Genomic DNA, 26,813 nt, shown 5'->3' with positions numbered 1-26,813 from the left:
GCATTAGGGCAAGATGTATCACACCCTTTGTATACAACAAGCATACATCAGTCTGTTGTAAAGGTGTGAGTGAGGCCTTACTGAAGTGACATTTTCCTGAGGTACTTTTTACTTTTAGTGGAGTAAATTTGACCAGGTTGTATTTGTACTCAAGTACTGGAGTCGAGTACTCTGTCCACCCCTTGGGAATAATATGTCCAGACTATCTCTCACAGACAGACAACTTGAAGTCTCTCTTACTTCCAGGTACAGTGTGCCAGTCAGCTCCATTTATGATGTTATTGAATCGCAGGAAGTCCTTGTTGTGGCAGGGTCTGCGATCTGGGTTGGACATCACCTATAGATAATAAATCATTAGTTTTAAATGAACAGTGAATGCCAACTATCTAAAAGATCAACTTGATTCTTAATAAAGGATACATTGGGATGTGGGGGGGGGGGATTTATGTAAATTGTTTTGAAAATACTTATTTGTAAAGAAAATCAATAAACATATGTTTAAAAAAAAAAAAAAAAAAAAATTAAGGATACATTTATTTTGCCTCAAAAATAAATTAAGACTAAAAATAACCAATGCATTCATACAACTGAATACCTTTTTAGGCCTGTTTATCCTGCAAAAATAGTCAATCTACATCTACAAGCTGTGAGCTTGTACATCAGCTGTGTTTGGAGGGGACCTACTAGAATAGACCCCCGGGAGAGCCCAGTCAACAAAGCATACAACCCACAGACACCTTGATAAATAGGTTTAATGTTTATGATCATTAACATTAGGAAATGAACCTGATTGGTGCTGGCGTAGACAGTGGCGAGCCAGCGGAAGAAGCCCTCGTCGGCAGTGGGGGTGTGTTCTCGCGGAGCCCAGTCCCGCGTCATGTCAAACGGGTAGGTAACGACCAGCTCCCCCCCGTGGAGGTTGGCGCTCAGCACAAACGGGATGTTCTGCATCCAGTTGATGACGGCTCGAGTCTCTGACGCCACCTGGTGGTGGAGATTGTCAATCAAGGATACAGAAAAAAGGTGCCAGTTTCGCTTTATTTTATTTGTGTGATACAGTCCAGTTATGTAGGATAGCAAGGTTTCAAGCTTTTTGAAGAACATAAATAAGGTTCAATCTCAAGATAGTCTTAAAAGGGGTGTGACTTAAATGATACACAAAACAGCAAAACTATTCATACAGGTTGGTGTCTTTAGAAGCAGAAATTGTGGAATTGATGTGCTCTGGACAGAAACGACACTTGGAATTAAAGTTTATTTCAGGGCAAATTAATCACAAAAAACCTGATGTGCAAGGACCTATAACCCTCTCTAAGCACATTAAACCTAAGCTTGTTCACAAACAGTATATGTGACACAGGTTGTGTGATTTTGAACCAGTAAACAAATACAAAAATAAAAACTGCTTAGAACAGTGGTTCCCATGGGTCCTTGAGGGAGTTCCAGGGGATCCCCAGCTAAATGATAGTTTGGAACCAAATGGACCCTTATGGTATAATGGGTCTGTGACTCAGAGATTGTACAAATGGAACCCTAATGGGACCCTTTAGGGTCAGGGTTACACTCTCCAGGGTTTCCTGCACAATGTTGTTGGCATGGCGCTGCGCCATGCTTGAAATAAATCGCGCCATGCCAAGCTTAAAAAAAAAAAAAGGGGGATAGTGAATCATAGTGTGTGTGATATGAAATGTCCAGTACCTCCCCAGTGCCTCCCCCAGTGCCACCCCAGTGTCTGCCCAGTTTCCGCCAAGTGCCTCCCCAGTGGCTCCCCAGTGTCCCCCTGAGTGCCTCCCCAATGTCTCCCCAGTGGCTGCAGTTTCTCCCCAGTGCCTCCCCAGTCTCCCCCCAGTGCCTCCCCAGTCTCCCCAGTGCCTCCCCAGTGTCTCCCCAGTGCCTCCCCAGTCTCCCCAGTGCCTCCCCAGTGTCTGCCCAGTGTCCCCCCAGTGCCTCCCCATGCCTCCCCATGTCTCCCCAGTGCCTCCCCAGTGTCTCCCCAGTGCCTCCCCAGTGCCCCCCCAGTGCCTTCCCAGTGCCTCCCCAGTGCCTGCCCAGTGTCCCCCCAGTGCCTCCCCATGTCTCCCCAGTGCCTCCCGCTCCCCAGTGTCTCCCCAGTGGCTGCCCAGTGTCCCCCCAGTGCCTCCCCATGTCTCCCCAGTGTCTCCCCAGTGCCTCCCCAGTGTCCCCCCAGTGCCCCCCCAGTGCCTTCCCAGTGCCCCTGCAGTGCCTCCCCAGTGTCCCCCCAGTGCCTCCCCAGTGTTTCCAATAGCAATACAAGAGCAATAATACAAATTAATCTTAATTTATTAATCAAATTAATTAATTAATGGGGCCGCGCGCCAGAAGGTCCCCCCGTGCCCAGCACCATGCCAAGGCCTTTTCCTGCAGGAAACACTGCTCTCAGAGTTAAATTAACATTGATTTTACGATATAAATTGGGGGTCCCAGAGATAGAAATGCCATTAAATAGGGGAACGTAGCCTAATTCAGATAAAACTGGGGGGGGCTCTGAAATGAAAATGCTTGAAAACCACTGCTAGAGCCGTAAAGGGAACCACTGGTTTAGAAGATGTGTCTTGAAACTTACAAAGGCCTCCTCTGAGGTGTACTGCTCGGGGATGGGGAAGTAGTGGTTAATGAGCTTGGACCTGTCCGTCTCCAGCTCAATAGCTGTCCACATGACAGAGTTGATGTCAGCAAAGTTGTGGTTCATGTCAATGCCCTGATAGCTGTAGCGTCCCTGGGCCCATCCCGCCAGCTCGGAACCCTGGGGGATTACATCCACGTCAGAAACACTTCGTGCCAAGTGTAAGGGCAAAATTACCACCAATGTCAAACGCTTTTATGTAACCTTGGGGTGGCGCTGTTGTTTACATAAGCATCAAGTTCACGGGTATGGTGAGGGAGGATTAGGAAGGGCAAATGGCTTTGACCGCAGGTACTGTACGTCAGCACTTTGAAATACTGTGAAGTGAAATGTTTGTCAGTTTTCAGTCTGAAATATCCATTGTCTAATTTGTCTGTAATCTATTCTAATTATGGTTTGTTTCTGAAATTGCAGATCTGATGCTGTACTGAATGGTGGAATAAATATGTTAAGAGCATTAAGAGCTGCCTGTGTGTGTGTTATTGAGGCCAACATACACAGTGAACAAACAGTACGTCAGCCAGGTCCAGCTACGGATCAATTCCTAGTAGTACAGGAAATCTATGGAAAATACAGGGTCAACCTCAATCCAATTGCAAAAATTCCAAACTCAGCTGATTTTGCATCTTCAATATAATCCTGAATAACAGAGAAAACGTTGCCTGGAATTGTCTGAGGGGAAAGTGTTGAAAATAGCCTGTACAATATGGCCACCATTGGCATCCTATTATAAAGCAATATTTTCTAAATTTCCTTATGCTTTAAGTAGCATGTGACATGTCAAACTAGGGGGTTTTCATGATGCTGAATCCATTCCAAGCATTAGTTTTGCACAAAAATGCCCATTCATTGGGCTAAATTTGGCCATAGCAATTTGCCCAAATGTGATGATGTCAGAACATTTGGGCAAGTTGCTATGGCCAATGGTGGCCATACTGTACAGGCCATTTTCAACACTTTCCCCTCAGACAATTCCAGGCAACCTTTTTTCTGTTATTCAGGATATATCAAAATCATTTTTCTTATTTTATTTTTGCAATTAGATTGAGGTCAAATTACATTATTACTAGACTATAGAGAGATCCGTATGAGACGGAGGCTCTATTACCAAGTATACAGTAAGGCTCATACATTGAAACCTCTTTGAGGCACGGTGCAGTGACAACCCAATATTATGCTATTACAGTAGAGCTCACAATAACATAAACTGAAGTGACCTTTTCATACAGAACATACAGTAAGTACATGGACAAATGAGCTTGTAGATCGGCTATTTTCAAAAGATTTTGATACATTAGAATTTTGATACAACTTGAAATGGGACATTCTGCACAATGAGTAGCTTTACTTTTGGTACTTCAAGTACATTTTGATGCCAATACTTTTGTACTTTTTTACTAGAGTACATTTAGAATTCTGGACGTTTACTTGTAACAGAGTAGTTCTACATTGCAGTATTGATACTTTTACTTAATAAGTAAAACAATCTGAGTACTTTTTCCACCACTACTTTTTTTTGTTTTGTTTTTCTTTGACAAAATATTATATATATTTAGTCATAGTTTCAGTCATCATAGCTTAATTTTAATTTAGTTTCCATTTAGTTTTCATCAGTGAAAAAAGGTTTTGTCGTAGTATTAGTTGACGAAATCAACACTGCACACAAGTGAACCTGGGGTGACAGGGCCTTCTCAGTGGCCCGGCCACTGTTGTAAAGCAAAGAAACAGGCACCTTTTTGAAGGCCATCTCATATCCGTCGGGGTTCATGGAGGGCAACAGGTGGATGCGTGTCTCCTTGACCAGCCGGACCACACGCTGGTCACCTCGTTGGTACTCGTGACACATGTACTGCATCAGGTTGAGAAGGACCTCTCTGCCCAGCACCTCGTTCCCATGCATGCCGGCCACGTAGCGAAACTCTGGCTCGCCTGCAGGGGGCGTGAAAACCCCATGTATAGAGACAAGGAAAAGTACTCAAATTTTTTGAAACCAGATATTATTTTAATGATGTTTAGGAGACAAGATCTGGTTAAGTCTCCCTAGGGAGGTCCTTGAGGCACGTCCCACTGGGAGGAGACCCCGGGGCTGCAGACCAAGCTGGAGGAAACACATCGACTCACTGGCCTTGGACCCGGGATCCCCCAGGAGGAAGTCACTAATGTTGCTCTGGAGATGTAAGTCTGGAACACTCTGGTGGAGCTGTTGCCCCTCGACCCAACTACGGATAAGCGGTTGAAGATGGATGGATGGCGGGATGGATGGATAGCGGCATTTGTGTTTTTAGATATTTTAGTATTATGTCTCACTGCTGGATTACTACAATGCCCATAATGCTTTGCTGCACTCAGCAAGGGGGGAGAGGCATAGACATATAAAGGTAGACACCTCTTCCGGCTCTGGGAAGAGGGCTGTCTTACTGAGACAACATGTAGTCCAGGAAGGAAGTGAGACCAGTGTCCGTGACATCACAAATATCTAAAAACACATATTAGGCCTATACACACAAAAACCCCAGGAAAGTGTTTCTTGTCTCCCAAACATCAATAAAATAAGATCTGGTTGCAAAAGGCGTAAAGTGGCCCTTTAAAGGTATATTCAGTGATTTCACTCAAAAAACCTTAGGTTTCGTTTTTGGCTGTGGGACCCAGCCTTTCGTCCAATCAGGATAGAGAGTCAAAAACGAAACCTAAGGTTTTTTGACCCCCAGGGGTTAACTGGGGACAGGGAGGAACTCCTTATATGGCCAGCACACTCTATAGTAGGGAGGATTATCACAACAAAACAAAAAAATAAGTGATATTTGAATTAAGTGAAATCACTGAATATACCTTTAAGTAAAAGTATAAATACAGCAACATAGAAATACTTTGTTAGTATGAGTTATGTAGAATGTCTCATTTCAAGTTTTCAAATGTGTAATAATCTTTTGGAAATAGCAGATCCACCAGCTCACATTGCATAAATGTGGATAGGGCTGAAGTGGTTAATGTAAGTTTTGTAATAATAATCTAAATCTACAAAGTAACTATAGTAACTAAAGCTGTCAAATAGTAGAGTAAAAGTACAATATTTGCCTCTGAAATGTAGTATAAGCTAAATTACTTAACATTTGACAAAGAACTTAGGCCTGATTCAAGTCACAGGCAGTGGCACATTGCCACACAGGCAGACACACTACACATGCACATTGGAGATTTGAACAGTCAGAATGTTCAAATGTGTTTATGTCCCCCACAGACCTAGTGGAATAATACAATATTTTTGTATATTTTTGTAAATATTGTATTTTTATATACAATTATTTGGGGCAAAGAAAATGTATTATTCCACTAGGTCTGTGGGGGACATAAACACATTTGAACATTCTGACTGTTCAAATCTCCAATGTGCATGTGGAGTGTGTCTGCCTGTGTGGCAATGTGCCACTGCCTGTGACTTGAATCTGGCCTGATAGACTCCAGAAAAAAAAGGGAAAATAAATGTTTGGTTTTTTTGCTCAGTCGACTATTAATAATAATAATAATAATAATAATCTTTATTGTCCCGAAGGATATTTGTCTTCACAATCTGTTCAACAGTTCAACACCCACATCAAAAACAACACAGAGCACATAGCACCAAGACAAAACAAAAAACAAAAAACAAAACATGAGTTCCCCACTGTGTACAGAACCATCCTATCGGCGGGGCAGTTTGTTTAATGCCGCGATGGCTGAGGGGACAAAACTCCTACTAAAACGGACCTTTTTCCATGGCAAGGTCCTGTATCTTTGTCCAGATGGCATGAGGTTAAAGAAACGATACAGAGGATGATCAGTGTCATTTGATATCGAGAGTGCTAGTCGTGTGATGGCGTTATTGTTCATATCAGAAAGTGTGGGTGTAGGAAGTCCGATGATTTTGGAAGCAATACGGGTGATACTGAAAAGTTTGTTCCTGTTAGGCATGGACAGTATGGTGTAGAAACATGCAGAACAGTACAACAGAACGGGTTGAATAATGCTTTTGTACAGTAACAGCAAAAGATGAGGAGCAACAGATAGTGATCTTAATTTACGGATTACATGGAGTCTTTGCTGAAAGCGTGACTGGATTGATGTAATGTGTTGATCAAACCTAAGTCTATTGTCCAGTGTGAGTCCAAGATATGTGAAGCTGTCTACCTGTTCGACTAACAGCTAATTTATTCATCTATCAGTCGACTATACAAATCCTTAGTCGGGGACAGCCCTACTGGGTAGAGAGTCATGTGTTTAACATGTGCCAGCCACCATGGGTATAGAGAGTCATGTGTTTAACATGTGCCAGCCACCACTGGGTAGAGAGTTATGTGTTTAACATGTGCCAGCCACCACTGGGTAGAGAGTCATGTGTTTAACATGTGCCAGCCACCATGGGTAGAGAGTCATGTGTTTAACATGTGCCAGCCACCATGGGTATAGAGAGTCATGTGTTTAACATGTGCCAGCCACCACTGGGTAGAGAGTTATGTGTTTAACATGTGCCAGCCACCACTGGGTAGAGAGTCATGTGTTTAACATGTGCCAGCCACCATGGGTAGAGAGTCATGTGTTTAACATGTGCCAGCCACCACTGGGTAGAGAGTCATGTGTTTAACATGTGCCAGCCACCACTGGGTAGAGAGTCATGTGTTTAACATGTGCCAGCCACCACTGGGTAGAGAGTCATGTGTTTAACATGTGCCAGCCACCATGGGTATAGAGAGTCATGTGTTTAACATGTGCCAGCCACCATGGGTATAGAGAGTAATGTGTGTTTAACATGTGCCAGCCAGTGGTGGAATTTAAGAAGTAAAAGTGTCAATACACCAATGTAGAAATACTCTGTTCCAACTTATGTGTTTTGCTTGGAGATCACTAAACGGTCTGGAGGCCAAGGTGAGAACAACGCTGTAATTAAGTTATATGTGTTTTCTGCTTGGAGATCACTAAACGGTCTGGAGGCCAAGGTGAGAACAAGAGACGTCTGTACCAATAGTAAAAGGGTCTAAATTCAGAGACCGGCGATTTGGGAATGTTTATCAAATATTTGGGGTCTTTTTAAGAAATATTTGTTTTTCCATTTAACAGACACATCAGGCAATTCAAGGATGCAGTCCGATAATTCCACAATACAAAATAAAAATAAATGTTGGTACTAATAGCCAAGGGGAAACAGAATTCTCTACATTAAAAACATGCTTTGGGTGATTCAGTAGAGAAATTAAAATATTTATTATAGAACACCTTAGAACAAATTCACACCAGAAAGCTTTACTGCGATTAAAACGAATCCTGCTGCACATTGTCGGAAAGTGCGCTTCGTTTGGCAGGTGTGAAGGCTCAATCGAATCCTAATGCGCACCAAAGAACCACATTCTACTCCAAAAAGCGGGGGTTTCACTTCGTTTTGAAACGCAGCAGAGTGTGGATCACTGCAGGTGTGAATGCAATCGCATTTAACATATAGGGAGTGAATGTACCATTGTGGGATGAAGGAGGTGGTATTTGGCACACGAGAAGGAAGGAGAAGGCATTGTTACGCAGCGACTCATAAAGATGTCCCGCCGTGGACATCCCGTGGACTAATGAAGAGATAGAAGCCCTTATTGCAATATGGCCAGACCATCATAGGCTTAAATGCTGAAGGTTACACACACGAACAATGCAGTGTACAGGATATAGCAAGAGAATGGAGGCGATTAGGTTCCATCGCACATTTGCACAATGTTGCAGCCTCCAGGTTGCATAAAGTGTTTGTGCTCGTAGTACAGACCTGGACGGGCTCTGCTGATCTGGAGTCAGATAAAAGTGGTATGTGTGTTTGTGTAGACAGTAGGCTACTCCTATTAACCTACCAGGTTTATTAAATGTATGTAGGCTAGTAGGCCTAAGTTCCCTACTGCGTTTCCAATTGCTGCGGATGACAGCGCAGTGTGAAGGCAAACGCAGCAAATTAAATATGCAAGAATGATGCAACTTCTCCGCCCATTCGCGTCGAGTCTGAATGCAACCTAAAAAACACTTTGGGTGGAAAGTTTTCCTGGGCCTACTGGATAGTGTGCGTGCAAAGTTTCACACTTATCGGTCCAGCTGTGCCAAGATTAGCGGCTCACAGGCAGATACGTTGACTCACACTGACTCTCACAGGAGAGAAAACATACTCCCTGCAGTCCCTGGAGATAACAACCATGTTGAAATGATTCATCAATTAAATTATTATTATTATCTCTCTGATATCCCCAGACAAAAAGCTGTCCAGATAACTTAAACACCATTCCCTTGTTATGTTGTTGTCTTATCTACTTTTCTAGTGGACATGAGATGATAAATATGACAGGGTTATTTTCATAGGTCAAAACAGTGCAACTCAAGGACTAATGAATCAATCATGAGAGGAGTAGTGGGGAGAGAGGTTAACCATTTGAACCCCATGCCTATTCTGTGGGGAACATTTGTCAAAAATAACAGATCTACATAGTGAGCTTGCAGATCGGCTATTTGTGGTGAAGAGATTTGGTGTAGACGGAAAGAAGTGGTCCAAGTTGTAACTCAGCAGCAGGTCTGTTTTACCAAGAATAGAGGATTTACAGTAAGTGGTTCAGGGTGATTCATACTTAGTTGAGTGACACAGCTCGTAACCAAGTATAAATCAAGGGTTAGAATGAACCAAGTTATGGGGAATATATATATATATTTTTTAATAGTAACAGTAACAGTACCTATATCGGTACCATTTATCATTTCTGATTGGGTGGGCATTATTTTTAGACCCACCTGAACACATACCCCAAAATGAGTGTCTCTCGGTAGCGAGTCGCGCAGCGGAGGGAGAGACTCTGACGGGCTGACGGCTCGCAAAATGTGCACAACAGAGAAGTGTTCAGACCACAACACACATAAACTGACAATTTGGGGGATTTGATGGTTGACCCTGCATGTTTTTCCCGCGCCGCTTCGCGTAGCGTTCATGGTTGCCCCCACCCCATATATTCAATCTTCCAGCCAGGCTAGAACCGTCCCATTCATGCCTTTCTTACATGGTCATTTAATTAGTCATAACACCCACAGATTTTCCTCTACTGTTTCCTCTGTTCTGTAAAACACATTAGAAGGACATTCATTTGTATAAAACGAGGGAAACGGAACAGGGATCGATTTCTAGGAATCTGTATGTGTTCTCATTGAAACCACTGCCAGGTCAGGAAAATGCTCAACAACTCGGTCACTGGAACTTTAGAACAGTGGTTCCCAAAGTGGGGTCCGGGGACCCCCAGGGGTCCTTGAGGGAGTTCCAGGGGTCCCCAGCTAAATGATAGTTTGGAACCAAATGGACCCTTATGGGTCTGTAACTATGGGTCTGACCCTTATGGGTCTGTAATTTGCAGACCCTTATGGGTCTGTAAATGTTAAATTAACGTTGATTTTACAATATAAATTGGGGTCCCAGTGGCCATTGAATCTGGGGTCTGTAGACTAATGCACGTCAAACTGGGGGTCCTTGAAGTTAAACGGGTTGAGAATCACTGCTAGAGCTGTAAAAAATATTCTCTTATGGGGGTCCCTGGAATATCTTTTCAAGTGTGGGTCCGCAGGCTAATTAGTGTAATTTTGGGGGTCATACCCTGAAGAAGGCAACTTGTTTGTCGAAACGTTGGTAACAATAAACACTTAAAAAGTATTTTTGGCATCGGGACTACGAGCTGTGCGACCTCTCCTTTCTATTTTAAAGTATGTCCCCCACCCAACAATCTTGGTGTGCGCTCCTACCATTTTGTTTGCTTTGAGGAAAAAAAAACGTTTTCATGTCAAGGACCCCTCCTTGACATGAAAAAGTTTGGGAACCACTGCTTTGTTTAGATTAAACAAGTCTCTGGAAAACTTCAGGCTTCAGGGTGAAAAGAAAAAGAAGGAATTAGGTCAAGTTGACTGGGAGGAGGTTAGAAAGAAAGCAATTTATTCCCCTTGTAGAGAGGCCAAGTATCTCCCCTGAGTGGTGCATGTGGTGCCATGCAAAGACTAGCCAGTCATGTGTGATTGGATTCGTCTTTGTAGTGTTTCCTGGCTGTCCTGACTGAATACTGCAGGACGGGGGCATTTTTAACTCCATGTTGTGGAGACACAACATGGAGTAGCCTACTGACACTGAAGGATTGCATCGTCCTATAGTTTCAAACTATTAATAAAAAGATCACACCCATGTGAAGTGAGGGGCGCTCTTATCAGCAGACATACAATGTACTCAGGGTATATATATATATATATATTTATTTTTTATATATATAATATATACATATATATTATTTTTTTCTTTTTTTACACTGGCAGCAAGTAAATTGTTGATTGATTGATGCTTTGGAACATCATCCATTCATTGTCAATGGGAATTTAATTTACCAGTTGTTTTCAATCTTCTTTTATATACCATTGGTATGGTAGGGTGCTCCCCAGTGGTGTAATGGTGATTTTATATGGTATGGTAGTGTGCTCCCCAGTGGTGTAATGGTGATTTTATATGGTATGGTAGTGTGCTCCCCAGTGGTGTAATGGTGATTTTATATAGTAGGGTAGTAGTGTGCTCCCCAGTGGTGTAATGGTGATTTTATATGGTAGGGTAGTAGTGTGCTCCCCAGTGGTGTAATGGTGATTTTATATGGTAGGGTAGTAGTGTGCTCCCCAGTGGTGTAATGGTGATTTTATATGGTAGGGTAGTAGTGTGCTCCACAGTGGTGTAATGGTGATTTTATATGGTAGGGTAGTAGTGTGCTCCCCAGTGGTGTAATGGTGATTTTATATGGTAGGGTAGTAGTGTGCTCCCCAGTGGTGTAATGGTGATTTTATATGGTAGGGTAGTAGTGTGCTCCCCAGTGGTGTAATGGTGATTTTTTTCCAGTACCACGGAACGTCACGCGCATGCACACGCTGCCACGCACTCGCGCTCACGCGCCTACATTTGCGCATTGCACCATGTGCACAGAACAGATGATATAGCCTAAGCCTATATCTTTACTGCACAGCAGTAGCCAATATAAAAGGTTTGCTTTGGACGAATTAATCTGTTCTTTGATGGTGGCGGAGGCATTCTTGTTGCGTGCAGGACAACACAAGCAGTAGCCTACTGGAGCCATACTGCTGTGCTGTGTTGCTTACAGTGTATGAGAATGTTGTTATGCAAAGTAGTAGCCATTTGAGTTCGGCACGGTACTTGACACGGTGTGAAAATAGTGGGGGGGTACTTGGTGCGTCTTGGAATGTCTGGTGATGCGAGTTTAGGTGTGTCTTCTCGTGAATCCAGGGGGACGCGTTCTAGCATGCACACACGTGCAACGTTCCGTTCTGTACCTGCGCGTGCACGTCACATTGTTTTTGGTACCACCTTGTGGTACTGCGTTCTACGAGCATGACACCACTGGTGCTCTGTCAGAGTAATTAAAACAGACCCATATCATCACCAAACTAAATAAATGTATTTCTAATTCTATATCCATTAACGTGTAATAAAATTCTTAAGTTGTCCTGACAAGTTGTTGCTGTTACTTGATTCCAAAAAATGTGTGAAAAACAACGTTTAAAACCAGTTCCACTTCAGATAAGACATCAAATAACTAAAAAATCAACTATAATTTTGCACTGCACACCTTCAATGCCTCACTGGTATTCCTGGCTGGCAGTGCCTATACTACTACTGTGTGTTTTGGCGGGGAGGTCTCTCTCAGCAGTTGCCAGAGTTGGCAGGATGTCATGTGGGCTTAGAAGGGGCCAAAGCAAACACATCATCTACTGCTGGGTGCAAGTGAGGAGGGAAATGGGGCTGTGTGGCTCTGCAGTGATATACTGTATGCTCAACACGGTGCCTGACTGTCTGTCTGTCTGTGCATGCCTTCTTGAGGGTTGGGGCATACAGTGGCAGGTATTGTAGAAGTCCCCTCATAACCCTGCATCTGTCCTGCATTAGAAGTGCTGTCTTTGCATGGGAGGAGAATCCCTGGGGAAGCAGGGTAGCGAGGAGGTTGCATAGTAGTAAGGACAGTGAATCACAGTCAGATCTGATCAAAGTGAACAGGTTGATGATGGTTGCTTTAAGTGTTCTAAAAGCAGTGGTTCCCAAACTTTTTCACGCCAAGGAATTTAATTCCAATTTAATGGCATTTCCATCTCTGGGACGCCCAATTTATATTGTAAAATCAAAGTTAATTTAACTCTGAGAGTGTAGTAGTGTACAAATGGAACCAAATGGACCCGTTAAGAGTCCGTTTGGTTCCATGTGTGCACTCTCTGAGTTACAGACCCATAAGAGTCCATTTGTTTCCAAACTATCATTTAGCTGGGGGACCCCCTGGAACCCACTTTGGGAACCACTGTTCTAAAGCTGACATCAGTGCAGTTTGACGGCAGCCTAATGTGCAGCACATTCTCTGACATCTATCGTATATCTATAAATGCACCAAGACTCTGTGTGTACATATGTACATACGTCTGAAATCCACGTAACTCGAAATCCGTTCACACCACCGACATCAAAATCGACACACGCGTTCCACAGCGCCACAGGGAGTGCAGTGCCCAGTGTGCGTCGGACCCACGGTTGTCCAGGACCGCCAGAAAAGGGCCTCTTCCCGGGCCAGACTCCATATTTGGACATGCCTGACAAAGAACTCCATATTATGGGCATAAAAGGGGACACTTGAAGATCATGAAGGCAGTCTGGGCCATCCAACTCTGCCACTAGCTGGCATCCATTTAACAATTTTGAACACAAGAACAGCAATATGAGCACTGCAGCTCCTCTTCAGTGTGGTAGACCGTATACAATTTCACTTTCAGACTGTGGAATTGTGGATGGTTGAGTACCTCCTTGGCTCTAATAGGTTGCCGAGTTGTAGGTGCTTATGCGCAGCAGGGTGGTTAACTGCTGCATTGTCGTCTAAGTACACACAACAAGCTGCTGCGAGAGAGAGAGAGTCGTGAAAGCGGCTGCCGTACAGTTACATAATAAATGTTATTATTGCACAGGCTAGATTGGTCACCCCTGAACTAGTGCATCTTTATGAGATTGTATTCTCAACCCTGCCTTATTAGGGCAGTTTACTCTGGTGAAGGAGCGGCAGTGGTGGAAAGTAACTAAGTACAATTTCCAGTACTTTTACTTCTACGCCACTACATCTGAGAGGCAAATATTGTACCAACTACTTCAGCCCCTATATACTGTACATTTCGGCCATTTGAAAGTAGCAGATCTACAAGCTCACAATTGGACACGATGTGACACATTGTGAGCTTGTAGATCTGCTATTTTCAAAAGATTTTTATACAATACAATAACTTGTAGTACTTTTGGTACTCCAAGTACACTTTGATGCCAATACGTTTGTACTTTTACTCAATTACATTTTGAATTCCGGACTTTTACAGAGTATTTCTAAATTACAGTATTGATACTTTTACTTAAGTTAAACATTTGAGTACTTTTTCCACCACCAATGGTAAATGGTAAATGGTGCATTTATATAGCGCCTTTATCCACGGCACTTTACATAGTGCATCACATTCACCCATTCGCACACACATTCATACACCGATTGCGGCGGAAGCCATGCAAGGTACCAACCAGAACATCGGGAGCAATTTGGGGTTCAGTGTCAAGGACACTTCGACATGTAGACAGGAGGAGCCGGGATTCGAACCGCCGACCCATGGATCATTGGACGACCTGCTCTACCCCTGAGCCACAGTCGCCCCCGGAGGAGTGGGGACTATGACAACATGTCACTTTCTCCTTGTGTGTTAGTGAACCATCATGGCAGTTTTCAGTCAAGAAAATCTGTGTAACTTCTATTAACTTAACAGCTGTCTAACTTACCGAGCTCGTGTTTTCCTGGGTTGTCAGAGATCTCCATGACGTACAGCTTGAGGCCCTTGTGGCTCTTCCCAATGCTGTAGATGCGAGTAATGTCTGGACACGCCTCGTTTACTGACTTCATCAACTGGGAAAACAAGGAGGATAACATAATAATACCTGCACCTCTTCTGAAACTGGTTCATATCCTGATGATTCTCTCTCCCTCACTGACCCATTTCGAGCCATAGGCCTACACGTCTAAACACGGTTAAGAAAACCCCTCACTTTTATGCCATCCCCGCGTTTGAACGTCTAACATACTATACACCTCCTGTATACGGGCCCCGACGACACGGGCACCGACAACTATCTTGGAACGGTCGAGAACACAGAAAGACGAAAATAATGATAATCCGTGCTTCATAGAATCCCATACTGGCCGCAAACTTTAGCGGCATTTATCTCGGAATTGACCCTCAGATTTGGTGACATGAGAAAAAGTATGAATTTAGGATGCCACTAAAAGGCTAGCGCATCGCTCCTTTTAGCATGTTATAGTTTTGCATGCTAGTTAGGGACCCGATCGAGCTACGGACAGTTTGCACTCTTACTTCCGGTTTTAAAATGACCGACGAAGGACCTGTGAAATTACGTCACTTTGTAGTTTTTGCCTGGAAAGGTCTACCAAAGTGTCTCTGATGTCATGACTTCCTGGACTGTTGTCTCAGTAACACAAGGAGGAGCATTGCACCAAAGCATTATGGGAATTGTAGTCCAGGAAGTAAGTGAGCACATCAGAGACGCTGGGCTCACTGCTAAAATCTAAAAATATCTAAAACCACATATTACACACAAAGACCCCCAGGAAAGTGTTCTAAATCATAAAGTGTCCCTTTAAGGTTGTTGCTGTTGTTTATTTCATACTTGCATCATTTGCATGGCTTATTTACAAATCTGAAATAAATATTTATAGGTAAGAAAAATCAGACGTGTGTGAACTGAGCAGTGCAACTATACATGTATTGTTAGAGTTACTGTACTGTACTGTGCATAGAGACACACACATACACGTATACATACTGTGTAATGAAGCACCGGCGCCGCTCAAAAAGCTGTAATTTGATTGAAATAAGTGACAAGAGAATCATGACTCCTATCAGTAGTGGGAGAAGCCTAGCCCTACAAGCAGAACCCAATGCTACTGAAGTTTCTGACATTTTTTAGACCCAGAGCATGGGGTCCTATTCCACCTCCACCCTGCCACCGGGTACGCACACATATATAAACGTTAACACCTTCGGATAAGTCCTTCTGCGCTCTTTGAGGACTTTTTTTTCCGTGTGAGGGCTTCTGAATGTGTGAACTTTAAGTACCTATAAATACCGCTGCGAATATCTCCTGTGGCGCGGAAGCCGTTAAGTATTTTTAACCTTTGTTTGACCGATTTGGTCGCTTTGATTCTTCTCTTCCTTCCTTGTTTATTGACACCTCATTGTACCGCCTATCTGGCTAGCTAGTGGCACTATAGCTATGACAGAGCAGATCAGAGGCAGGAACGTAGCCGGCACAAGCCAACCGCACATCGGGAGGCGGTACAATAAACGGTAAATAAACAAGAAGAATCAAAGCGACCAAATCGGTCAAACAAAGATACTTAAAAGTAAAGTAAAAATACTTAACGGCTTCCGTGACACAAGAGAATTCGCAGCGGTATGTATAGGTACTTATAGTTGACACCTTCAGAATAACGCAAACGAAAAGAAGACGTCAAACGGCGCAGACTCGATGTTACCGAGGATATTTATGTCCGCGTTCCAATATTCCCATACGAAAATATAGATACGCACAGGGACCCTACGCAAAGTGACATCCAAATTTCAGAAAAGCTTTACGGAGGGTTCCGAGAGGGGCTAGGAGAAGCCCTGCTGTAGTTAGTGGTCAAATTCGCTACAGTCTCTCCAAGCGGCCCTGTGGTAATAAAATGTCGTTCTCTGGTGAGTCTGAAACCACAGAAAAGTGGGCGCACTGACCACATGGCGTACACTTTCTTCTAGACTCACTGCAAACACACATATTATTGTCTCCACCAGGCCGAAGGCATGGGGAGAGAGTATGTTTTGTACTCTTTGTCCTTGTGTGTCTGTCCGTCCGTCCGTCCGTCCGTCTGTTACCAGATAATCTCCGGCACCGTTAACCCGGTCGATGTCCCAAATTTTCCAGAACAGCCTGTTATAGCGCCACCAGGAGGCCTACTTTTGAAATTACTGCTCCAGATTCTGTCCAAAAATTCCGCAAATCGTTACACACTGTCTCTATAGTCTTGTGTTCAAGACGGATCTGTCCGATATTTCAGATTCCATCCTAATAGGCTAACATTGACTTTCAAAATTTGCAGGATTGGCCCGTTTTTAACAAAAAACCTCAAATAATGAATGGAGCGTGCAATTTACGTGAAATCTTTCACGGACCTTCCTGAGGAATATATTGCACCCTTTTCACATTGGCCTATTATAGAGCCACCAGGAGGCCACAACCTGACCTACCCTAGCTGGTGGAGACCTGTGCCCCGAGGGGCACTTTTTCTAGTTGCTACACTGATGAAAGCTCAGTGAGTAAATTAACTTGGAAACATAGGGTTGTGGTGTGATGTGTGCCGTCCGTCCACTGTCTATAATCCGTGTCTCCACCAGGCCGAAGGAATGGGGAGAGAGTATGTTTTGCACTCCGTCTGTCTGTCTGTCTGTCTGTCTGTCTGTCTGTGTGTGTGTGTGTGTGTGTGTGTGTGTGTGTGTGTGTGTGTGTGTGTGTGTGTGTGTGTGTGTGTGTGTGTGTGTGTGTGTGTGTGTGACTTTCAAAGCTCGCATGATTGGTCTCCCTACGAAAAAGACCTTCTCCAGCATCACTGAGCATTGCATCGTTATCACTGTGGCAATGTATCCCTTATACCTTTCTCATCTCCTTGTAGTTGTGGTGTCTGAAGTCCAGTTTGTCTCTGGATCCAGCAGGTTCCGTCTGCCAGGGATAGATATTGGGATCTGAAAGATCATGGTGCAAAAAGAAAGAAAATAGTTGACACAATTCTGTCCCAGCTGTCAAACCTGACTTACTTGTTTATTAATGACTGCCTGGATGAATTATGGAGCTCCCACAGCAAACATGCTGTCCTGAATTTGTAAATAATGTTGCATATGGATGACAAATGTGTCTTTGAAGCTTTCTAAACTAGAATTACATGCTAGTGGCTAGTGGGACATTGTGTAAAAGGCTAATGACAACAGCAGTCATTTTTTTTCAAAAGCTTTGATGACCGTTCATATGACATGATATATGACAAGATATACTATGACATGTATCTAACTTGCTGCAAACATTACATGAGCTTCATTAAAAGCTTCATTCCCTGCAGGGCACATATAAGTAAAAATGTACACTACAACAGTGGTTCCCAAAGTGGGGTCCTAATGGAACGAAACAGACACTAACGGGTCCATTTGGTTCCATTTGTACACTCTCAGAGTTAAATTAACATTGATTTTACATTTGATTTTTGCCTAATGCAGGTCAAACTTGGGGTCCTTGAAAATAAACAGGTGGGGATTCACTACTAAAGCCGTAAAAATCTTCTCTTATGGAGGTCCCTGGCATATCTTTTCAAATGACATGAATATGTTTGGGAACCAGTGCACTACAACATCAGTGGAGCAGCTCACCTTATGATGGCTACTATGCAGTACCTGGGAGGGCACAGCCCAGCACCTCAGCTCTGAGACAAATGCTCCCATCTGTTCCATTCTCGTACCAGGACTGGGGGTTGATACGGATATAGCGTGCCACCATTGATGATGTGTTAAATTGAGCCAGCACGGCAGTCTCTGCGTCCTGATTCCCCTCAAATACCTAAAACATTGTCACAACATGGGTAACATTTGACAAAGCACTAGCAAGGTATAAGATATGGTTATGGTTAATAATTTTGTTCGTAAATGTACCGTATAGGTCACAATATTAACACATGGAGATAACTCACTGCCTCTTCGGTCCCGTTCATACAAGGCTTCCAGACCAAGGAATCATTACTGAATTGGACTTTGTAAGAATGCACTAGGTCCCAGCTGAGTGTTGAAAACATACATGTTAATATATTTGAAAGATTGTAATACAACATGAAAATTAATTAAATTAAACATTTTAAATATCCTGAAAAACTGAAAAAAGCGAACAGTGGTTCTCAACCAGTGGTCCGGGGACCACCAGTAGTGCTTGAGGAGGTTCCAGGTGGTCCCCAGCTAAATGATGGAGAGTTGGTAACCAAATGGACCCTTATAGAACTTTAACTCTTGATAGCATAAAATTAATTGCGGGTCCATTTGGTTTCATTTTACGCTCTCAAGAGTTACATTTTTGTTAAAACACCTGCATTACTTAAAGGTATATTCAGTGATTTCACTAAAAAAACTTTAGGTTTCGTTTTTGCCTTGGGACCCAAAGCCTTTCATCCAATCAGGATAGAGAACCAAAAACGAAACCTACGGTTTTTTGACCCCCAGGGTTTAACTGGGGACAGGGAGGAACTCCTTATATGGTCAGCACACTCTATAGTAGGGAGGATTATCACAACAAAACAAAAAAATAAGTGATATTTGAATTAAGTGAAATCACTGAATATACCTTTAATTTACAAGAATCTACACAATTAGAGAATGTTAGAAGGCTATTGGAACTATTTTAAAAGGTTTTTCAGAATAGTAAAAAATTGCAAGGGTAAGGGGTGGCGCAAGATATAGGCCATATAGGTCCATCATTTTACATCCCATTACAGAATCTTATTATGCATCATGACCTCCAGATGGAGCTGCGTCCCTGCAGGATGACCCCAGTGAAGCGTGTGGGTTTCAGGGCGTCCACTTCCAGCCACTGCTTCTTGTCTCTGTACTGAGCACACCAGGCTCCATCGTAGATATCGCCGTCGTGTATCCCAGACTTCGCAGACAACACACACGCATGCACATACAAACATCAATGCACAACGCCGAGGCACTATACACAGTTCCTGGCCAATAAATCAAGGCGCTTTCAATTTATTCAAACTGGCCATATACGTCGGCCAATCAGGGACCACCATTCTTGATGATGTAACTAATGTACGCTTGGTGATCGTCTGGGTATGTGTATGTCGGTATGTATGAATGGTGGTCCCTTATTTATTGGCTGTTGATGGTGACGTAACTAAGGTACGTGTCAACTTGGTATAAGGTCGGTAACAGGTCTGAAGGATTTAGAACAGCAGTTGTAATAGACATTAGTTAGTAGCAGTACTCTGCTTGCGCACAAGTATGCCATGTATGGCCTACTTGTGTGCAAGGCGCAAGTTGGCACCTCGACAGAGTGCATTTCTAGTTATTATTATTATTATAAAAAGCTGTAATTTCTTATTTCAGTTGCAATATTCATGAACAACAAAAACGGCAATTTATGTTCCTTTGGATACTTTCCGGCTGGTCACCTGGATGTTAAGTCGACCTCTGTGGGGGCCCAGGCCCCTGCGCTGGAAGGAAGAAGCCTTCAGCTGCTTGTCTTTCACCTTCAGAGACTCCAGACCCAGAGGAGGGCATTCTGGTGGAGAAGCCATTATATCACACAATTTAGGCATTTGCACACAGAGCGACCTATGCCTGATTTATACTAGTTGCATGTCGGAGTCTGGCGACTGAAAACAATTGAGATCCCGCAGGGGGAAATTACAGTGCTGCCCACAGAAGGAGCACGGAGGGGGATCAGTTAAAGGCCTATTCATACTGCAGTTTTAGGTGATAAGGTGACCACCAAAAACTACAACTTCACATCACGCGGCAGTGGTAAGAGACTCACCGCTCACCCAAACACATCTCTGTTTTACTAAAACTACAACTTGACATCACTGAGCTGCTGTGGTAAGCAACTCACCGCTCACCCAAACACATCCCTCTGCTTTTACTAAAACTACAACATGACATCAAGCCGCTGTGGTTTTAACCAACCACCTAAAACTGGAGTATAAATAGGCCTTTAGGGGTCCATGCTAAACCCCTTACCCCTTATCCCTAAACTTCTTTGCCTTTTTTTACTATTTTGATTTTTTTTTTAATAGTTCAACTATTTAAACTATTCAAAAATGTTTAAAAAAAAAAAAGAGAAGAAGTTGAGGGATAAGGGGTTTAACATGGACGAAAATGGAGCCCTTAGTGTCTTGCGCAGAGACATTTCGACACATTGCTGCCTGGTCTGGAACCGAACCTGGGATAACCGAGGCCTTCGGCTCCCCCGGCAGGCTTCTAACCATTCAGCTATGGCCGCAAAATAGTGTACTCACAATGCACTGGGAGCTTGTGGATCTGCAATGTTGGTGTGACTGTGAGACATGATGCGCAACCAAGTGTAAATCAAGCTTTGAAATGTGTATTATCAGAGTAAGTGGCATGAAGCATAACAAACAACAAGCTAAACGGTCAAGCAAAGAAAACAATGAAGTGCTGCAAAGGAACTAGGATACCAGGTAAATATCAAACCTAGCGTATGTCTGCTGTATGCTATCTTAGTACCATAACACACTAATATATTGTATGTGAACACGTACCATAACACACTAATATACTGTATGTGAACAAGTAACCAACATACTGTACATCTGTATAGTTTAACTAGTGTCTATCAAAATAGGTGGCACAACATACATACACAAATGTGCAGTGAATACACAATCACAGATGTGCAGTTGTGCACATCTGTGATGTAGATATATGTGTGCTTTTGAAAACATAAAGTAAAGTATAACATAAAGTATGTGCCTAGGCATACACGTGACATTTGCAGCCATACCCTGGGTGCAGGCAAGCACTCACACATCCACAGTCACACACACATAGATAATCCTCCATACTAGTAAATCGCTGAAAGATGAAGGCATCAATTCTACAAAGCATGTACGCCAAAAGTAGGAAAAAGCAGCATTTTGGGGATAGGAGAGGAAGAGAGGAAGGAGACATTGATGAATAAAATGTCATGTGTTTTTCTAAAAATGCCTTCTAAATTCAGATTTTAATTCAAAATGTTCAATGTTTTCTCTAATGTTACAAAAAGGTATAACAACGTATTAGGGTTCCAGGTTTAAGGGTAAAGAGAGCGAGAGATAGGCCTACAAAGTACATTGTATAGCCTACTAAGAAATACAGCAAGATTTCCTCCAACTTGCCTTAGTTTTCACTACACCCAGTGTGTGTAGACAGATAAAACTTTAGCTGCTGTGTCGTTAATCTTTGGCGCATTTAAAAGGGAGTTGTGAGCTCCCGCTTTATTCAGATTTTCTGTTTTCATAGTTTGGCCCAGCACCAAATAACAGAGGATGTGCGTTATATTTTTTCTGGACAGACAAAACTGTCATTGTCTGCAAGGCTCAGCTTGATTTGCTCTCTCATGTCTCTCCAAACACGTACTGGTTCATCCTGCCAGCTGCTTTTATTGCTATCCCCTGAAGACCCCAAAATCTAAATTAATTGTCTTCAATGAAGACATGATGAAAAGACTGCAATTGTAGATATAGTTTGTCTTTATCTATTATGACTTCAGTCGAAATCTGGCCATATTTCAGGAGCAATTAATGTAAAGGTTCACAAAGTTTCCCATGCAAATTCTATGGAAGCTGACCACAATAAATGTTTTGCCTCTTAAGCCTTTAGGCTCCCAGCTGATCTGGCTGTGATTCAGAACATAGTTCCACTCCAGAGTAATTGTTCTAAGGCTTTGCTGATAGCCTGATACTGACCTAATTTGTTTTTAGCCAAACCACAAATGTTTCCAAAGTAAACTTTTCCAAAGCCTGTCCAAAGAGACCTTATGCCATAATGATGATTGTTGTAGCCTTTAATAATTTATTGTGCATATACGGGTGTCTGTCAGTGACTGAAGCTTTAGTTACACTCACTGGGGCTTCGACTTTCCTCTCACAAAACAAATGCATGGATGTAAGTCTCTCTATCAAACCCTTTTCGCAGTACTGTTTCCAAAAAGTAAACATATCAGAACCAAGATACAGTAATACACTTAAAACAAAGTGGTTGTTTGTCAGCCAGTACCATGTTTCCCCCGGTTTTCCCAATGCAATCTTACGGAAGCAGTACTGCGCATGCGAACGGGGGTTGACTGGACATTGACATTTTTTTAATTTAAAGCCTGATTTAAGCAGTTGTTTTACCCCAGACAAAATAATGTACGTGCCGGCCTTAAGTTTATCAACTGTATCTCGGTTCTGATATGTTTACTTTTTGGAAACAATACTGCAAAAAGCGTTTAATCCACTGTTTGTGGACGGGCTCGACCCAGCTAGAGCCCATTTCGACGTGGGCAGGGACATCACAGGACGGAACCTCATCTCAGAGATAAAGCGTAGATATTGAGGTTCCAAACGGAGCTACAAATAAGCCACAAATTGCTAGTCAATGCAGGCAGACCAAGGACATAGCCAGCTCATCATATATGGTAATACAGTATACCATATGTATACAATATACTTACTTAGTAAGGAAGGAAAATGACATCCAGTGGGAGGTCACTACAGATACCTCTCTCTCCATCCTAGTGGAACTCCCACTGGGCCGATATATTAGTTACACTGACCCTTTCTTCTGTACACTACATTTCTTCCTTTGGTACAGCCCCTCGCACACACGCACGCACCCACACACCCACCTCTGCTTTGAGAATCTGAGAGATAATTGTGGTCGGCTTCTGGATTCCAGGGGATAAGGTTCAAGGGTCGGAAGGGAAACAAACAGGAACGAAACTAACACCATCCCTTAAACTACACGATCTCTGTCAGCATATATGTGTGTTATGTAGTGCAGTGAGGACCACCAGTGGTCCTTGAAGGGATTCCAGGTGGTCCCCAGCTCAATTTCGGAGTTGGTAACCAAATGGACTCTTATAGATCTTTAACTCTTGAGAGCGAAAAATGATTATTTACTTTACAAGAAGTCTACACAATTAGAGAATGTAGAAGAATTGTTATTTTGATCGTTTGCTTGTTATCTCTCCTATGGTACCAACATCAATACAGCATGGAAATGTGGACATATTCTTTAGCTTTGGCCTTGATATGAAAAGGGCTGAAAACCACCGATAGTGTATGAGAAAGGACAAATTAACAGAGGGGGAGAGAAAGAGGGATCATGTTGGGAGATGAGCAGGGATTTCTGAATAATGGTTAGACCAGTGGTTCTCAACCTGTGCGTTGAGAGACCCCCAGTGGGGTGTAGGCGAGTTTCCAGTCATTGTCAATGGCATTAAATGTTTGTGTTAAGACATAATCTCAAAAAAAGGGAAAAAAGGAAGAAATATTGTTATTTTTGGGGGATTCACGGCAAGAAAAGGTTGAGAACCACTGGGGTAGGCCTCACGTCCCTATGGAAAAGCAGGGATGCTTTGAATCTGTTCCCAGCATTGGAGTGGAGTTATGATTCAACAATGGTTCAAGTTTTACCAAAACATATTTTGAAATATGCTTTCTGGCAAAATGACCATTTTTGCAAAAGGAATAGGCATTAAGCAGGTTATCTGCATATTGACATTTAAATAAATGAGTACATTGCTTGTTTAGGTATTTGTCTACCTTACAGTACTTTTGCACTATATACAGAGTATGTCTTTTTGCATAGCAAGGGAACAGCCACATCACTTGGTGAATCCCATCGACAGACCTTGGTCTATAAACGGTTTCTTGAAAAACCTTCATGGTTGGTTTTACCTTTCTTTAGGTGCCAGATGGGCTGCATTTTGGACACATAAGATAGTATACTATTTGAATGTTAATGTTGCACAGGTTTTATCTATCTGACTCGTGGCAAAATAGCACCCCCAAGCTGGTGGTTTAACACCATGAGTTATTATATTATGTAAAATAACTCAAAAAGGTAAAACCAAACTACGTTACACCATAGGGAACCATGGTCTGCTCAGCATACTGTACTGTATATAGCCTTCCAGGGCTAATCCCCATACATACGTGTCACTGTGTCCGTGGATATTGACTGGCGCACACTTTGTTTGACTTTAGGTTTGGTTTTCTTAACAACCTTGACTTTAACCTTGGTGGGTGGCTTCTTGAGTAGGACTTTGGGCTTCTTCGGAACAGGTCTGTCCTTCTTTTCTATCCGAATGCTTCTGACGGATCTCCTTGCTATAAAAATGCACAGCATGTATTTAGGCAATAACTTTCTCAGTATCATATTAAAGACTTTAACATATCTGATATGCAGGGGTTTAAGATGCATAATTCTGATTTAGGTAGCTGACAAGAGTCTATACACAGTAGAAGAAACTCAATTCTAGAATGAATTCAAGCTAGCTTAATGTTAAACAATTTCAATTAAATTCAAAGGAGCTGTATTGGCCTGAGAAAACATTGACATTGCCAAAGCAAGTGTCAAAATATACAGTTAAATGGGGAAAGTAGTATACAGTTGGAGCGGAGGGGGTACAGCATTGTGTAAAGTTAAACATAGATATGTCACATTGCCTCATTATATACATGCTATATGTACAGGGTATAAAGCTTTTTTAAACGAATAGCAGCAATCAATTTGGGACAAATAGCAGCATTTTTCCTCAAAACTATTTAAATAGTATACAAAATAAGACAAAAGCTTCGAATTTAGATGTGTGTAAAATTAGCAGCTCTGTTTGCATGTGGCCAATAATATAAACACTCAAACAAGTAGCTCTGTTCCTATCTCTTTCCAGTTGTAGGGCTACCATAGCTCTTAGTCTATACTCTATATGGACAGGAGCTAGGGCTACTAGGTGTTTTTCATCAGATAACTTTAAAGCACTTCACCATACCACCGGATACAATGTGGACAACAGAACACACACGCACAGCTCAAGCGCGTGCACAGCCGCACACGTTACTTTGACTACTCACTCAGACGTGTCACGTACAGACTACCGAGGCGAGCATATAACGGACCCACAGAAAATGTCTCACAATGCACTGCAGTTTATTCACGATAAGCCCCGTCAGTTTGTTTGATAGGTGAAATGTCGCCATGCAGACGAAAGGATCCATCATCACTCACTCGTTTACTACAACTACATACACAGTAACCACACTGTCGCACAATCAATTAATGCAAATTGTTGATATAAATTAGGCTAGCCTATTTCACCGCGAAATGGTGGGGATGTAGGTGATTATAACCGCTTACCTAATTCCATTGGCCCTTCTTCCTCTTTACCCAAACGACGTTTCCCCAGCGTCTTATCATCAGGTCCTTCATTCATATCTTCGGTGTGGAACAGAGCTGTGGGCCTGGGTCGTCTGGTAGTTGTTTGGGGCTTGAAAGTGGTTGTAGATGCAGATCGTGTTGTGGGCGCGTGGGTAGCAGTGGATTCATCCTTTTCTCGTGTAGAAGTAAGGCTCGTTGGAACCGCTGCTGTGGTAGAACTAAAAAGGCTTCGTTGAGTCACAGTTGCGTTCTTCTCGTCAGTTAACTTGGCTGAAATAATAAGTACTAATGATGCACATAAAGTTAAGAACAGAGAGAGGCGCAGAAGTCCTGCCATGCTGGCTGACTGACTTGTTCCCTGCAGACTTCTCTTGAACCCGAACCAACTAGAAGCAGCCAGCCTGTCGCTGCAGTTCTGCCCCTACAAAGCTGATGGGAACGGCCATCAAAGTGACCTCTACACCAGTGGTTCCCAGAGTGGGGTCCGGGGACCCCCAGGGGTCCTTGGGAGTTCCAGGGGGTCCTCAGCCAAATGAGTTTGGAACCAAATGGACCCTTATGGGGTCTGTAACTCTGAGAGTGGACAAATGGAACAAAATGGACGGGTCCATTTGTACACTCAGTTAAATTAACATTGATTTTAGAAAATAAATTGGGGGTCCCACCATCCCAGACATGCCATTAAATGGTGGTCCATAGACTATAATGGAGGTCAAACTGGGGGTCCTTGAAATTAAAAGGGTTGAGAATCACTGCTAGGGTGTCCCTGGCATATATTTGCAAATGAGGGTCCGCGGGCTATAGTGCCAATTTGGGGGTCCTTGACATGAAAAGGTTTGGGGAACCACTGCTCTACACCCAGTGATCAACACAAGACATATCCTGATATACTGTAGTGAGCATATCCACAGATATCCCAAGCCGTGCATATCCAGACATCCCAAGCTGTGCATATCCACAGATATCCCAAGCCATGCATGCCTATTCCCACTATAGACTGAGGAAGAAATGCCACTCGACAGTTTTCAAATCAGCCTCATGGTGGCGCTACAACAGGCCAAGTTGCGTCTATCAC

The 26,813-nt window shown here is 43.0% G+C and overlaps 1 protein-coding gene across 2 annotated transcripts in view; it reads right to left on the bottom strand.

The window, feature by feature from the left end:
* LOC310873312 (putative carboxypeptidase X1) overlaps window positions 1–26,079 on the bottom strand; it is a 30,572-nt gene extending 4,493 nt beyond the window's left edge. The window contains exons 1-12 of one of the 2 annotated variants that reach the window (XM_083785660.1): window positions 25,718–26,079; window positions 24,517–24,690; window positions 19,987–20,096; window positions 19,324–19,463; window positions 18,511–18,595; window positions 18,218–18,380; window positions 17,430–17,518; window positions 14,505–14,628; window positions 4,377–4,573; window positions 2,585–2,764; window positions 787–984; window positions 241–337 (exon numbers count right to left, since the gene is read on the bottom strand). In XM_083785660.1, the coding sequence (XP_083641786.1) occupies window positions 241–337; window positions 787–984; window positions 2,585–2,764; window positions 4,377–4,573; window positions 14,505–14,628; window positions 17,430–17,518; window positions 18,218–18,380; window positions 18,511–18,595; window positions 19,324–19,463; window positions 19,987–20,096; window positions 24,517–24,690; window positions 25,718–26,075 (1,915 nt within the window). In that variant the 5' untranslated portion in view covers window positions 26,076–26,079. The remainder of the gene's footprint in view (window positions 1–240; window positions 338–786; window positions 985–2,584; window positions 2,765–4,376; window positions 4,574–14,504; window positions 14,629–17,429; window positions 17,519–18,217; window positions 18,381–18,510; window positions 18,596–19,323; window positions 19,464–19,986; window positions 20,097–24,516; window positions 24,691–25,717) is intronic. The other variant, XM_083785661.1, reaches the window with a different exon arrangement.
* Between the last annotated feature and the right edge of the window lie 734 nt (window positions 26,080–26,813).

The sequence above is a fragment of the Protomyctophum parallelum genome, assembly GCF_964188405.1.
Source record: "Protomyctophum parallelum genome assembly, chromosome: 16".
NCBI lineage: Eukaryota > Metazoa > Chordata > Actinopteri > Myctophiformes > Myctophidae > Protomyctophum > Protomyctophum parallelum.
Note: the sequence above shows the minus strand (reverse complement) of the source record. Positions and strands in the feature narration are given on the sequence as shown.